We start from the raw sequence: 15,269 nt of genomic DNA, 5'->3' as shown, positions 1-15,269 counted from the left end.
TATTTCTTCTGTCAGCTTCTTGAGTATTCTAGGATTATTCATCAAGCCCTGGTGACTTGAAGACATCTAACTTATCTAAGTAATTTTAAACTTGTTCTTTCCCTGTTTTAGCCTGTGATCCTACCTTATTTTCACTGGCATTCACTATGGTTGACACTGAATCGCTACTAACCTTTTTGATGAAAACAAACAAAAAAGTCATTAAACACTTCTGTCATTTCCATATTTTCAGTTATTGTTTTACCCCCTCATTGTGTAACAGGCCTAGCCAGAAATGTAGAAATGAGGGCTCAAAGGGACCTTGAGAAATCACCCAGTTCAGCCCCTGTGCTGTGGCACAACCAAGTAAACCTACATCATCCCTGACAGGTGTTTGTCTAACCTGTTTTTAAAAACTTCCAATGATGGGATTCCATAACCTCCTTTGGAAACCTACTCCAAAGCTTAACTACCCTTATAATTAGAAAGTTTTTCCTAATATGTAACGTAAATCTCCCTTTCTGCAGATAAAGCCCATTACTTCTCGTCCTAACTTCACACCCCAGAATGATATCACCCTTTATTGCAGCCAACAATTACTTACCAGTACCGGAACTTTGAACCCAAAGTAAAATAATGTGCAAAAAAGTTCTTCTGAGGCGGCAGTGGTCTGTCCAATCGGAAGAATGTATGATGCTCAACACAAGCTTTCCACAAATTCTTACATGCTCGGTAATTCACCATATTGAATCCCAGTAACATTTCTCTAGATTCATGCTAAAAAAGAAAAGTATAATTTGATTTTAGAAAAATTATGCTGCTTCCTTACCATGTTTAGGAAATGTATTTAAGATTATAATTGTTCATTGATACCAATTATATTTTCCAAACCAGTACAACGCATTCTATTTCAGAGTATGTTTGAAGTGCCACTCTAACCACCCCAAGTTTACACATTTTAAAGCCTTCTATGAATAAGTCCAACAGTGTGTGTTTTAAGTTTTTTTCTCTTTAATGATCCTGCTCTCAGTTCAGCAACAGGGTCTCCCCAGGTGTCCAGTGAGCCTGAAGGAATTCTCAGCTGGGGAGAAGATGTTGCTACCGATAGACCAACTCCCAGCTATTATGCTCGGGTGCTGTGACAGAGGAAAGAAATCCCAAAAACCTTGCCTCCCTGTTCCAAGACTCCAACAAGAGTGAGGAAGAGAAAATAGTCTGCAGAAGAGAAAAATGAGGGGGGATTTGATAGCAGCCTTCAACTACCTGAAGGGGGGTTCCAAAGAGGATGGAGCTAGGCTGTTGTCAGTGGTGGCAGATGACAGAACAAGGAGCAAAGGTCTCAAGTTGCAGTGGGGGAAGTCTAGGTTGGATATTAGGAAACACTATTTCACTAGGAGGGTGGTGAAGCACTGGAATGGGTTACTTAGGGAGGTGGGGGAATCTCCATCCTTAGAGGCTTTTAAGGTCAGGCTTGACAAAGCCCTGGCTGGGATGATTTAGTTGGTTTTGGTCCTGCTTTGAGCACGGGATTGGACTAGATGACCTCCTGGGTCTCTTCCAACCCTAATCTTCTATGAGTCTATGATAAGAGAGTAAGCCTTAGCCCTAATGGTTTAGAGGAGGAGAGGAAGCAAGCTGGCAAGCATGCACACATGAGAGTTAAATGATGGAAAGATGGTACAGCCATTGTTGATAAACTCAAGGACAGCTGAGATATTGTTGTATCAACCAGGCAAGGTACTAACAAGCTTCAACAGGACTTTATTTTCAAACATCTAAACACCACAGATATTCAACTCTGTGCAATAAATACCTTTATCGTGCTTACTAGTAGGAAGAGCAGAGCAAGGGTAGCAGATGCTGGAAAAGCTGGCAATTGAGGGCGTTTGTTATTAGCCATGGTAGTTAACAAGATACAACCAATGTTAACTTGGCGCTCTCTCAAGCAGAAGGTTGCATTTAGTACATTTCACCTGCTTTTGTTTACTAGTTGCAGCATCCTCCTTCGAAGATACTTGCTTGCTGGCTAGTTCCCCCACCAAGCAACTGAGACTCATCCCTCCTTTACCCTTCTTGGAATATTGGAACAGTTTCATCATGCAGAGGGAAATTACTGTATGGGACAGAACAAGCAAGGGGCCCAACAGTATGTAGTACTCACTGAAGTCCCACATGTGGAGAGCTTACACAATTGGGCCGAAGAGCTGCAAGTGTAAACATTTTCAAAAGAAGCTAGAGGAAAGAAACCATTCCATAGTATGAACTAACTGCATAAATGGACAGACTTTGTAGGGTTCATGACAACCAATTTCATCCATGAACATGCTATGCACAAGTCAAAGTATACTTTGACACGATCTTGAAAAATCTGAAGTCGAATTTGTAACAATTGGAGTTTTAACAGAGAAAATGCATTCCCTGCTCAGTCATCACAACTTTGTTTCAATTAATTATTTAAACACAGATAAAGGGCTTGTCTACATAGCATGGCAAAACGCTCCAGAGGGGAGTGATTTATACAGCACACTAACATGCTGTGCTCTAACTGCCCTGTGTAAATCCTGCTGGGGCATTCTAAAAGGTACCATAGGATTATAGTCAGGTCTACACTACTGCTTTCAGAGTAACAGCTGTGTTAGTCTGTATTCGCAAAAAGAAAATGAGGACTTGTGGCATCTCAGAGACTAACCAATTTATGTGAGCATAAGCTTTCTTGAGCTACAGTTCACTTCATTGGATGCATACTGTGGAAAATACAGAAGATGTTTGTTTTTATACACACAAATCATGAAAAAAATGGGTGTTTATCACTACAAAAGGTTTTCTCTCCCCCCACCCCACTCTCCTGCTGGTAATAGCTTATGTAAAGTGATCACTCTCCTTACAATGTGTATGATAATCAAGGTGGGCAATTTCCAGCACAAATCCAGGTTTTCTCCCCCCCCAAACAAACCCACTCTCCTGTTGGTAATAGCTTATCTAAAGTGATCACTCTCCTTACAATGTGTATGATAATCAAGGTGGGCAATTTCCAGCACAAATCCAGGTTTTCTCCCCCCCCAAACAAACCCACTCTCCTGTTGGTAATAGCTTATCTAAAGTGATCACTCTCCTTACAATGTGTATGATAATCAAGGTGGGCCATTTCCAGCACAAATCCAGGTTTTCTTAAGTTGATCTAATTTGCATTGCTCACTGGTGTGAAAAAGACACTCCCTGAGCGACACAAGTTATAGCGACTTAAGCGCTTTCTACACCAGCGCTATGTCGGCGGGAGACACTCTGCCAACAACATAGCTTCCACCTCTCTCAGAGGTGCAGTAATTATACCGATGGGAGACCGCTCTCCTGATGTCACAGAGTGACTTCATCAGATACGCTACAGCAGCGCAGCTGCATCGTTGCAGCTGTGCCCATGTAGCACTTCTAGTGTAGACCGGCGCCGTGTAAAAGAGAACTAGATAACTTTTAGAGTGCGTCAGCAGGATCTACATGGGGCAGTTAGAGCACGGCAAATTAGAACATTTTACGAACACTCCTTTAGTGGGCTTTGCCAGCACCACGTAGACTTAAAACCCATAATTTTTTAAAAGCAGGTGAACTATTCTTTACTTATGCTGACACCTCACGACACTGCCAAATTAGAGAATAAATCTCTCTCTTAAATAATTAACGGATGATGTACTTGCCTTTTTGAGGACTGTTGTCATTAAAACCTTTAATATTTATAAGTATTTTTAAAATATGTATATAACTTTTTTTCACTTTTACGACTAATTTACTATCATACAGCACCACATAGTTAGCCTCAATTACAGCTACTCAACTCCTGTGTTATTTGTACATTTAAACATAACTGAGAAATATGCCAAACACAGTATTATTTGCATTTTTGTTGTTTTTTCAGGCACCCAGAGTACTGGCTGACAAATTTTTATAAATCCAAATAAATAAGTGTCCACTCAGAGACTAAGTCCTGATTTATTGTAGGAATAATAGTTTGAATAAGATTTTTGGTAGTTTGGGTAGTCAACAGCATTTCTAGGTTTGACTAAACGTTAGTTTTAATTAGATGACATTTAAAAGAGTTAAATATGAGTTTGCCATTTATTTGGCTATTCATGTCTGAGATCTCCAAGGAATGAAAATGAAGCCCTTGCTGTCTGTGTGCAACTGCTAAGCAGAGCATAAAAGGATGAGGATAATTTGTTGATATAGACAAGGTGACTTGTGTGAGAAATTGAAGAAATTCTTTAGCATTTAGTACATTCTGCTAGAAGTAGCAAGATACCTTCCTTGTATATGGAAGTTTGGAAAATATAAAAAAGATATGGAAGTTATATTTGTGCCAATCTCATTATCCTGCTGGGATCCAGTAAACACTAATCAAAAACATTCACTCAAAAAAAAAAAAAATCACAATAAGAGAAATTTAAGGGTTTGCAAGATCTTTTTCCTGAAGCCTTGGCAGAACAGTATTTCTCTCAACTATTTTCTAGAGAAGTAATAATTCACTGTGTCCCAAATTTAGAACATTTTCTACGTTTAATTGTTTGGGGCCAGACCTTTAGCTTGTTAAGTGGTAGGGCAAATACGGGATATATGTATTGCTGCTACACACTGTGACAAAGTTCCTGCTCTACCTTGGTGGGTCTTGCGCTTATTGGAGGATTTGCTTGCCTTGGAGCTTCACTGCAGCCCTCAGCTTGGCTGTTTTTCTGAATTCACAGTCCAGGTTGACTCCTCCTGTGTCTGACGAGGATTTGGGAGGAACCCAGGCCCGCCCTCTACTCCAGGTTCCAGCCGAGGACCATGTGGAACACAGCTGTCTAGAGTGCCTCCTGGAACAGCTGTGCGACAGCTACAACTCCCTGGGCTACTTCCCCGTGGCCTCCTCCCAACACCTTCTTTATCCTCACCATAGGACCTTCCTCCTGGTGTCTGACAATGCTTGTACACCTCAGTCCTACAACAGTCTGCGTTCTCACTCTCAGCTCCTAGTGCCTCTTGCTCCCAGCTCCTCACACGCACACCACAAACTGAAGTGAGCTCCTTTTTAAAACCCAGGTGCCCTGATTACCCTGCCTTAATTGATTCTAGCAGCTTCTTGATTGGCTGCATGTGTTCTAATCAGCCTGTCTTAACTGTCTCCAGAAGGTTCCTGATTGTTCTGGAACCTTCCCTGTTACCTTACCCAGGGAAAAGGGACCTACTTAGCCTGGGGCTAATATATCTGCCTTCTATTACTCTCCTATAGCCATCTGGCCCGACCCTGTCACAACATGTAGTTTCTTTTCTGTGAACAAGAAGGGTCTCCCCCTGCAGTGCTTTCAAACTAACCACCTTTTACAATTACATTATGTAATTATTTAAAGAAAAACGTACACAGTAATGTAGATCGGGTGAGCAGGAGGCATTTCAAATACATAATAATAATTAGTATCTAAATAATAGAGTTTTTCAACACTGTTTACCAAAAGTCAAAACTTCAATTGTGTGTGAAAAATGCAAATAAAATAAAATGGACTACAAAGTGGTTCTTTAAATTCTTACCCTCCAAAGCTGAAATGTTTAAATTTCTTTTCTTAAAATATTTCATGAAAACAAATTACACAGTCTAAAAGGCTGGCATAATCATATGGGGCAACATTTTCAAAATCATCAACGTGACTAACAAACCTAATTCTCATTTAAAAGAGACTTAAAATTTACCAATCAATCAGACTTGGGCTTTCAAGTACTTAAGGCACTTTCAGAAATTTTACCTGTGATCACTAACTCACTTCACAGGTAGATGAAAAACCTTAGTCTTCAACTTAATTCCTCAGAGCTCATTTAAAGGGTATGGGTTCTCTGGTGAAAATGGTAAGAGTCTATTCTGTTGCTATTACATACATTTCAAATAACTGAGGTCACAACAGGTACAGTAAGACAGAGGCTTGTGTGACTGATAATTACATCAAAACCTCAAACCGTTCAGCACTGCAGGTAAACCTGGATTATCTGAACAGCTCAAGGGACTTTCAAAACATTTCGATAATAAAGTGTTTCAGATAAACAGAATTTGCTTTTATGAGAGTTTTCAATATAGGACTATGTATATATTTTTTCTTGGTTTATGCAACATTTTGAAACCAGAAAAACACTACTTATTCATACACCTTTTGGCAGATTTATTTTAAAACTATTTTCAGATGAATTTACATGTAAAAATTTTTAAAGCATTGCATGGGGTTTTAGCCATATGATTTCTTGCAAAGTCACATGAAGGTCAATATGTGCTGTATGAGGTAAGACTCCATAAAATTCTGTGAAAAATGCATCCCCATGGAATCTGATCTCATTTCACTTGTGAATGGTAGAATTCAGACATCAGAAATAATCAGACCAATTACAAACCTCCAAGTTGTTAGCTTCAATTAATTGAGATATGGCTATCCTAGTTATTAAGAAGGGTTAAAGCCAAATTCTTATCTCAGATTCAGCTATTTCACTCCTGCAAACTTCAGTGGAAGTTACCTACACACACACCTGGAGCCAAAATCTGACCTTTGGGGTATTACAGGTCAGCGTACTGTTTAAAAACTGCCTTCTTTTCCATAAATATTATTTAACATACATGATAAATCACACTGCTAGATATTCCCCAAACTCAAAATCGTGTTATCATCCTTAATTGCGCTTTTATGCCTATTCCTGCTATTTCCACACAACATCCAAAATCCATCCCTTCTTGTCAATGCCTACCACCAAAACATTTGCCTTTGCCTTAATAGTCTCCTTCCTGGACTACTTCTTGGCCTTAGTGATATACACCATGCTCCAAAATGCGGCTGTGAAACCTTTCTTGCCAGTCTGACCACATCACCCTCTTTATAAGTCTCTTCTTCTAGCCTGACTGCTCCTTCTGCACCAATTTCAAATTCTTCAGCCTCACTTTTAAAATTCTGCACAGCTCTGTTCCTGGCTACAGCTATATCACTGGTCACCAACAACTCTCATGTCAATATCGTACAATACACCTTTTCCCTCTCTATCCCGACAGCCCTATTTTCCTTCTCCAACAAGCACCTCCCATGTCATTTCCTATACTTGGAATATCTTCCTTAATAACGTACATTACATACACCTCCCCAAAATCCACGTTCTCAATCTACTTAGTTATTCTGCATTCAGTGGCCCACTGATTTCCTTTAAAGGATAAGCAAGAACCATATAAAGACAGAGCTAACTTGATGCGTTAATTGTATTATTTTATTCTTGGTATTAATACAAAGTTACATACCGGGATCTAACTGGAGGTTCTTCAAGATGTGTGGTCCCTATCTGTATTCCACAAAGGGTTATGTGCATGGGCCATGCACCTGGAGACAGAGCTTTTCAAAGCAGTATTGCTCGGCGGTCCATACATGAGCCCTTGTATTGAGCTTGGAGTTTCACCCGAGGTGATATAGGGCGGGGCGGCCCAGCCATGTCTCCATTTCCTTCTCCACTGCAAACCTACATAGCCACAGATCGGGACCACACATCTCGAAGAACCTCACAACAAGTAACCAACCTCCTCCTCTTCTTCAAGTGACGGTCCCTATTGTATTCCACAGAGGGTGACTGACAAGCAGTACCATGAGAGGCAGAGGGTGCAAGGAAGATGGCTGAACCGTAGAATGGAGGACCGCTGTGCCAAATGAGGTATACGTCGCAGAATCATGTACCAGAGCACAGTGAGAGGAAAAGGTGTGTTCTGAACTCCATGTGGCCGCCTTATGTATTTCCACAAGGGGCATGTTGTGTAATGCAGCTGTTGTTGATACTTGCACTCTCGTGGAATGGGCTCATATCCCATCTGGTGAGGAGAGCCCTGACAAGTGATAGCAGCGCATAATGCACCCTGAGACCCACTTACAGATTCTCTGGGTGGAAATGGCCTGTCCTTTAATTCTCTCCAGTATGGTAACAAATAGTTTGGGAGAGTTCCAGATTGGCTTTGTCCTTTGTAGATAAAAGGCCAGGGCCCTATGCACACTGAGGGAATGAAGCCGCCATTCCTCGTTCGAGGCATGTAGTTTTGGAAAGAAGGTAGGTGGGTGTATGGGTTAGTTGAGGTGGAATTGTGAAACGACCTTTGGCCGAAACTTGGTATGCAGTTGTAGTGAGATCCTGTCCTTATGGAACATGGTGAAAGGGGTTTTTTGCCATCATGGCTCCCAGCTCACCAATCATCCTTGCTGAGGTAATGGCAACAAGGAAAGTGATCTTTCCGGAGAGGACAGAGAGTGCAGGAGGCCAAGGGATGGGTAAAAATCAACTGACCTTCCACAGAAGGATGGAAGGCACTAATGGTGGCTGCATCCACTCTGATAGAGCTGGGAGCAAGTCCTAAGATGTTCACGTGGAGGAGATATGAGATGCCCACAGATTCAGGGGTAAGACCTTGCTGTTCGACCCAGCAGGTGAAGCGTATCCATTTGGCCTGATAAGGTGCAGGCGGGCAAAGGGTGTAACATATGAGCACGCCACCATGTGCCCTAGGATGGAGAGGCAGGTCCTGGCTGAGACCGAAGGGCTGGAGGTTATCAGGGCTATTTGGTCCAGTAGGCTCTGGAATCTGCCGTGGCAGATATGCTCGTGCAGAGATCGCATTGATGCACACTCCTATAAATTCCAGGGACCAAGTAGGGTGCAAAGTTGATTTTTCCATGTTGCTGTTAACTCCTAGTGAGGAGCAGAGAAGAAGCTGGGATGTCAATGCTTGAGCTTCCTCTTTGGACTGTGCTGCCAGCAGTCAGTCGTCCAGGTATGGAAAAGAAAGGATTCCCCGATGTTGTAGGTGAGCTGCTACCCCCAGAGAAAACCTTTGTAAAAATTTGTTGGGCAGTGGTGTGTCCAAATGGGAGAATCCTGTATTGGAAGTATTGATGCCCTGCTTTGAACCTCAGGAGCCTTCTGTGGGTCTGATGTATGTTGATACGGATGTAGGTGTCTTGCATGTTGAGAGCCATAAACCACATGCCTTTTTCTAGTGAGGGAATGACAGTTGCAAGCATGACCATATAGAATTTTCACTTGCAAATCGAGCGGGTGAGGTGTTGGAGATACAAGATTGGTCTACATCCCCTTTCTTCTTGGGTACCAGGAAATAGTTGGAATAGAACCCTGCGCCCCGAAAGGCTGCAGGTATGGACTCCATTGCTCCTCTCTGTAGGAGGGAGCCCACCTCTAGGGTAAGAACACTGTCAATGAGAGGGATCGCTAGAGCAGGGGGGTCAGGGTGGGAGACATAGAGGCGCAGTCAAACTCTATGGGGTAGCAGTGTTGAACGATGTCCAAGACCCACTTGTCCATTGTTCTAGCTCTCCAAGCTGGTAGAAAGAGTTTGAGACCACCCACAAAAAGGCGTGGAGGGTAGGAGTGTTGGTGTACGGAGTGGCTGATGGCTCTCTAGGTGCACTCAGAAACACCATTTTCACAATGACTGAGTGTGTTGTGCAGAAGTCTGCATTGCTGGAACAGGTGGATGGGCTCTATGTGCCTTAGGGCGCTACTGAGGAGGTTTGTAGGCCCGTTAGTGGTAGAAGGGAGGAGTTTTATAGTTTTGGGCTGGTGGCGGACAATAAAATTTTCTTTTTGGTGCTGGTGTATATAAGCCCAAGGATAATAAGATGGCTCTAGAGTCTTTTACGGCGTGTAAGGAATCATCAGTTTTCTGGTTGAAGAGGTGTGATTCGTCAAAGGGAAGGTCCTCGACTGTGTTCTGCACCTCTCTAGGGAAACCTGAGGAGTGTAACCAGGATTCCCTCCTCACGACAATTCCAGTCGCCAATACACACGAGGATGTGTCTGCTGAATCAACTGCAGCCTGAAGTATGGACCTGACAACCAACTTGCATCCCTGTAAAATCTCTTGGAATAGAGTACGATCTTGCTGAGATAGCTTATCTGCAAATTCCTCCATCCATGTCATGCTTGGCCATCAGTACCAAGTAATTAGAGATCCAGAATTGTAGTCCTGCCAAGGAGAAGACCGTTCAACCCATGAGGTTCAGTCTTTTACCACCCTGTCTGCTGAGGTGGAGCATGGGTGTTGTTTGGTCTGCTCTGACACTGCTTCTATTACCAAAGAGTTAGGTGGAGGGTGCGACAATAAAAATTCTGACCCTTTGCAGGGGTGGCAGGGGCATAGTACCTTTTCTCAGCCTCCTTTGGGGTCGGTGCAGTCGTGGCCAGGGTATGCTACATGGTGCGTACCAGTTGAATAATGACATCACTGATTGGTAAGACCACCCTTACCAATGCCGATACGTGCAGAATGTCTAGTAACTGGCATGGACTATCCTGCATCTCTTCCAGTGGCATCTCAAGAGCATTGGCTATTCTACATAGGAGTTTTTGAAACTGACAACAGCTAGCTAGCAGGGAAGAAGGTGTCAATGAGACAGCTGTATCTGAAGACCACAAAGGGAATCTCTCTGGATCCACTGGAACCATCGGAGCTGGGCTGATTGGTGCACCGTCTAAACCCATTTCCGAATATCTGTTGGATGAAGGGTTGGACTGTGAAACAGGGAAGTTCTCCCAAGCTGAATGAGATTGTTCCTAAGGCCAATATTTGGGCCACGAGCTCCAATGTGGCCAACTCAGTTGATCCTGCTGTTGTTGTACTTGTGCCCAAAGAGCCAGATAACAGCTTCTTGGGTATGGCAAAGGAGGAAACTGTCATAGAGCCATTGGAACCATCAGGTAGTTGAGTTTCCAGAACAGAAGCGGGAGACTGTGCCAAACATCCTGGTCCTCGGAGTCTTGCGTGAATGGCGGTGCTGACGGAGCCGTCAGAACAGGATGCATTAGAAAGGTATGGCCAGCAGGAGGTAAATGTAATGCAAGAGATGGAGCCCTCTGCAGAGGTGAGTGCACCAGAACATGTGGAGACCACACTCCTTCCAAGGCTAACAGTTTGTGAGGTCAGGAGTGCTTCCGATTTTTCCCTGGAATCTATAGTACCCTGTTTATTGACGGGACTGGAACTGGTAAAAGAGGCGTGGTCTCAGGACCAGCAATTCACGGGACACTGGCAGAGCTGAGGCAGGAGGGATACAGCATCAGTGGATCTGGTGAGCGGTGTAGCCTCTTATCACTCTTGTGCGCCTTGGAGCGTGTAGCTCCTCCGTGGATGATGGAGTGTCATGGATGACGCAGTGTCCTTCTTGGATTTAGATGAAGACTTACTGCCATGCTTATACGCATGCTTCCATGGCTCATGGCAAGGCCCCGACACAGGGTCTGTAGCTTTGGTAGCAGCAGGACAGAGGCTCCGTGGTACCACACTTGGAATGCTCAGGCCAATGTATGGGGGGGTTCTGTGGCCAGGATCCGACTTCAAGACCACAGTTACGTCCATGAGGTGTTTCTTGAGGCAGAGAGATTGGCCTTCCCAGGTACAGGGGAAGGAGGTGCAGATACTGCACCTGGAGGCAATGTGGACTTTCCCCAAACAGTACGAACAGCATTGATGTTTGTCACTGAAGGAAAATGAGCAAGGGCAGGAAGCACAGACTTTGAATCCCGGTGTCTTTGGCATAATCCAGTACCCAGACCCAGGATCTTGGCAGGAAGTGGGGGTGAAAGAGGGATTTGTTTGATGGGAAAAAACCACCAGAGCGGCATCCAAGGTCCTTATTTATAAAAACTGCTAGGAATTATCAAAGTACAATGAAAAACAATAAAATCCTAACTATGAACGAAAATAAGAACAGTTTTTGTAAAATATTTTGAAAATGCATCACTAAGAACAAGAGGTGAGCAGATGCTCTGACTCAGACCATCCAGCGGTGAGAAGGCACTGAAGAAACCACAAGGCAACACAAGGACGTATGCGCGGACCACCAAGCAATACTACTTTGAAAAGCTCTGGTTCTGGGTGCACGACATATGTGCAGTGGAATACAATAAGGACCATCACTTAAAGAAGAACTATGTATTTCCATTTCCTATGCCTATTCTCTTCCTCAGTGACCTGTCTTATCAGTTCAGACAGTAAACTCTTTGAGGCATGGGCGAGGTCATTACTCATGGAGTTCTGTATCACGCAGTCCTATGGCATTGCATTACAGATGTCAAATAACCATAATCAGCAAAATACTTATTCTTTATAGAAAACTTGAATAACTTTTCGGACATATTTCAAAAAAGTTAGAAGTCTCTAAAAGCAGCACTATTTATATATTATGCTGCCTGGAATTATATAAGATATCGTCATCAATTTTCCATTTAAATGGGACAAAGCCAGTCTATGTCAATAAAGTCAGACAAATATAAATAAAAAACAGCATATTTAACTAAAAGTTTACTTACAAAGTCAAAAACCTTCAAATAAATATCAAGCATTATGTTTAACTTCAATTTAACTTGATTTCTGCTCAAACCAAAATTAAAACTAAGACCATGTTTTATTTTCTTACTGATTTAAGAGCAGCTGATTTTAGCCAGTCTACATATACAGAATTAAAAATCTTCTAATATTTAAGACAACTCAATCAAAACAAATTACAACCAGAAATAGACTAATTGCCCTTTGGATAATTACCGAATTATGTAGAAAGCTGGTAGAACTGAATTTTTTTATTATAGGTAAAGACACGGAATCAACATAACCGGAAAAGGATAATGCAGACTTTTCTTTATGGGGAAATTTCATTGCTGTTATTTTTCAGACCACCAAATTTTAAGATGAGTACTCACCAAGTCTCTCCTAAGTTGAATAAAAAACTGTTTGCACTTAAAAGAAATTTTTACAATCTTCAACCTAAATGAAAAATGAAATAAAATCAGAATATTTATACACTTTTAGTATAATGAAATCATATTAAAATAATTATGGTACATTTATTGAAATGTATGTTTTCTACAGAGAACTAATTTAATTCATATGAACTTTCATTTGGCAGGAATAGCTAAAAAGAATAATGGCTATATTAGTAGTTTGTATGATTTAAGTTTTGTAAACGAAGGCACTCTTCCTATGTACATTTCATTGGTATATTGGTAATTTTTAAAATAATTGTTTCACGTATATATCTTTCAGTATTACTGTAACTCCTTAATAAATTCTCTCTCTTTTTTTTTTAAGAGCTTCTGAGAAATCACCATCTTTGCAGGGGTCATATTCTATCTATTAGAAACATACTACAATGTTGATGCAATAACTAAATTTATGTGAAATTCCTGGGATTAATGTGTCACTTAAAAGAAAGTTAGAGGCTGGTCACAGCAGTGTAGGATGGGGAAAGACACCAGTGATCAAATCAGACTCAGGCAGTAGCAACAGAGAAAAGAAAATGCTATGGTCAGCTATAAGGAAGTGAGGGTAAAGAGAATCTCTAACTGTCCGAGCTAGCAAAGCAGGTCCTTTATGTCAAATTCCAGGGCAGTAAGCCTGAAACACAGGCCTTAGACCTACCATCAAATTCTCTTAGTAAAGAATTTGTTAATGGGCTTGTATCCCTATTTAAAAAGTAACCGGACTCATAGCAGATACATATGCTATAAATAGTTACAATGCACCTTTCCCACATGTTGGAAAACCTACTGAAGAAAAAGATACAGGTTTGTTCAAATACAAAAATCAGAACAGAAATGTTACAAAATGCCTTCTTTTCACTCAGAACTAAATCAATGGCTATTATAAGAATAAATACAAAAATAATCAGTTTATGCAGACAGTCACATTAAGCGAAGTTTCTTCAACGTGCTCCCATAGTAACCCACTGATGTCCTGTCATCATTTCAATAAGAGTCCCCCTCCCACTAGGTCTACAAAAAGGCCATATCACAGGTGTAAGTAAGACAGAGTAAGGGACTGGGAAATCGAAGTGTTTGTTTTCCTTTTGAACTAGAACTTTTCCCCAAAACCAAGAAAGGAAGCACTATCACTGGGCAAACAAACCTCTATGAAGTGCACTTATTAACCAGAATTTATACAGTATTTTGTTAAATCCAAATTATATGGGGTATAATGACAACTTTCAACTTCTGTAATTTGAAGATGGCAATGATCTAATGCAGGGGTGGGCAAACTACAGCCTAGGGGCTGGATCTGGCCCACCAGCTGTTTTAAGCCAGCCCTCGAGCTCCTGCTGGGGTGCAGGGACTGGGGCTTGCCCCGCTCCAGCCAGAGAACAGGGTTGGGGGCCACTTCACACAGTTCCAAAAAGCAGCGGCATGGCCCCCCTGCAGCTCCTACGCACTCCAATGGCCACCTCCAGTACTCCAATGGGAGCTGCAGGCGCCGTGCCTGGGGACTGGACAGCGTGCAGAGCCACTTGGCCATGCCTCCGCATAGGAACTGGAGAAGGGACATGCCGCTGCTTCCGGGAGCCGCTTGAGGTAAGCGCCGCCCGAAGCCTGCACCCCTGAGCCTCTCCCCATTCCCCAACCTCCTGCCCCAGCCCTGTTCCCCTCCCACGCTCCAAACCCCTCGATCCCAGCCTGGAGCACCCTCCTGTACCCCAAACACCTCATGTCCAGCCCCACCCCAGAGCCCACACTCCCAGCCAGAGCCTGCACCCCTTCCTGCACCCCAAACCCCTGCCTCAGCCCTAATCATCCACTCACCCTCCGAACTCCTCGGTCCCAGCCCAAAGCACCCTCCTCATCCCCAGCCCCACCCATAAGCCTGCACCCCCAGCGGAAGCTCTTCCCCCCCCCCCCATGACACCCCACTCCCCTTCCCTAGCCCGGAGATTTCTCCCAAACCCTGAACTAATTTCTGGCTCCAACCCAGAGCCTGCACCCCCAACCAGAGCCCTCACCCCCTCCTGCACCCCAACCCCAATTTTGTGAGCATTCATGACCCACCATACAATTTCTATTCCCAGCTGTGGCCCTCGGGCCAAAAACTTTGCCCACCCCTGATCTAATGGGTGCCAGGCTGTACTCCTCTGGGTGTTTCTGAAAATACTTGCCATCCAGCACAATTAGCTCCATTCAAAAGGCAATAAAATTTACTCCTGAAGAAGATTTGTTTTTTTAAAGGAGGTTGAAAGATAAGCCAGGTCTGTTAGGGATGATGGAGCAATATTCAAAAATGAAGTGAAAAGCACCAGCGTCAGGAAATCATCCCAATCCTCCCTTTAATTTGGTGACAGAATCTTGACAAGTGGCTCAAAGTCACCTTGAACCTTCACCAGCATGCCAGCTCTGGCACTGTTTCCCTGGTTACACTTGACAAGTTCTGCTTCACCTCTTTCTCCAGCTTTGTGATATAACTGAGGTCAAAGGAAAATGACCATCACCCA

General features: G+C 43.0%; 1 protein-coding gene across 5 annotated transcripts in view; it reads right to left on the bottom strand.

Moving 5' to 3' along the window:
• PTPN4 (protein tyrosine phosphatase non-receptor type 4) overlaps window positions 1–15,269 on the bottom strand; it is a 229,810-nt gene that overhangs the window by 92,791 nt on the left and 121,750 nt on the right. For all 5 annotated transcript variants that reach the window (XM_048868477.2, XM_048868476.2, XM_048868482.2 and 2 more), the window contains 2 exons: window positions 12,715–12,778; window positions 584–756 (listed from right to left, as the gene is read on the bottom strand). In XM_048868477.2, the coding sequence (XP_048724434.2) occupies window positions 584–756; window positions 12,715–12,778 (237 nt within the window). The remainder of the gene's footprint in view (window positions 1–583; window positions 757–12,714; window positions 12,779–15,269) is intronic.

This window comes from Caretta caretta, chromosome 11 (genome assembly GCF_965140235.1).
Source record: "Caretta caretta isolate rCarCar2 chromosome 11, rCarCar1.hap1, whole genome shotgun sequence".
Classification (NCBI taxonomy): domain Eukaryota; kingdom Metazoa; phylum Chordata; order Testudines; family Cheloniidae; genus Caretta; species Caretta caretta.
The sequence above is the reverse complement of the archived record's forward strand: the minus strand, read 5'-3'. Positions and strand labels throughout refer to the sequence as shown.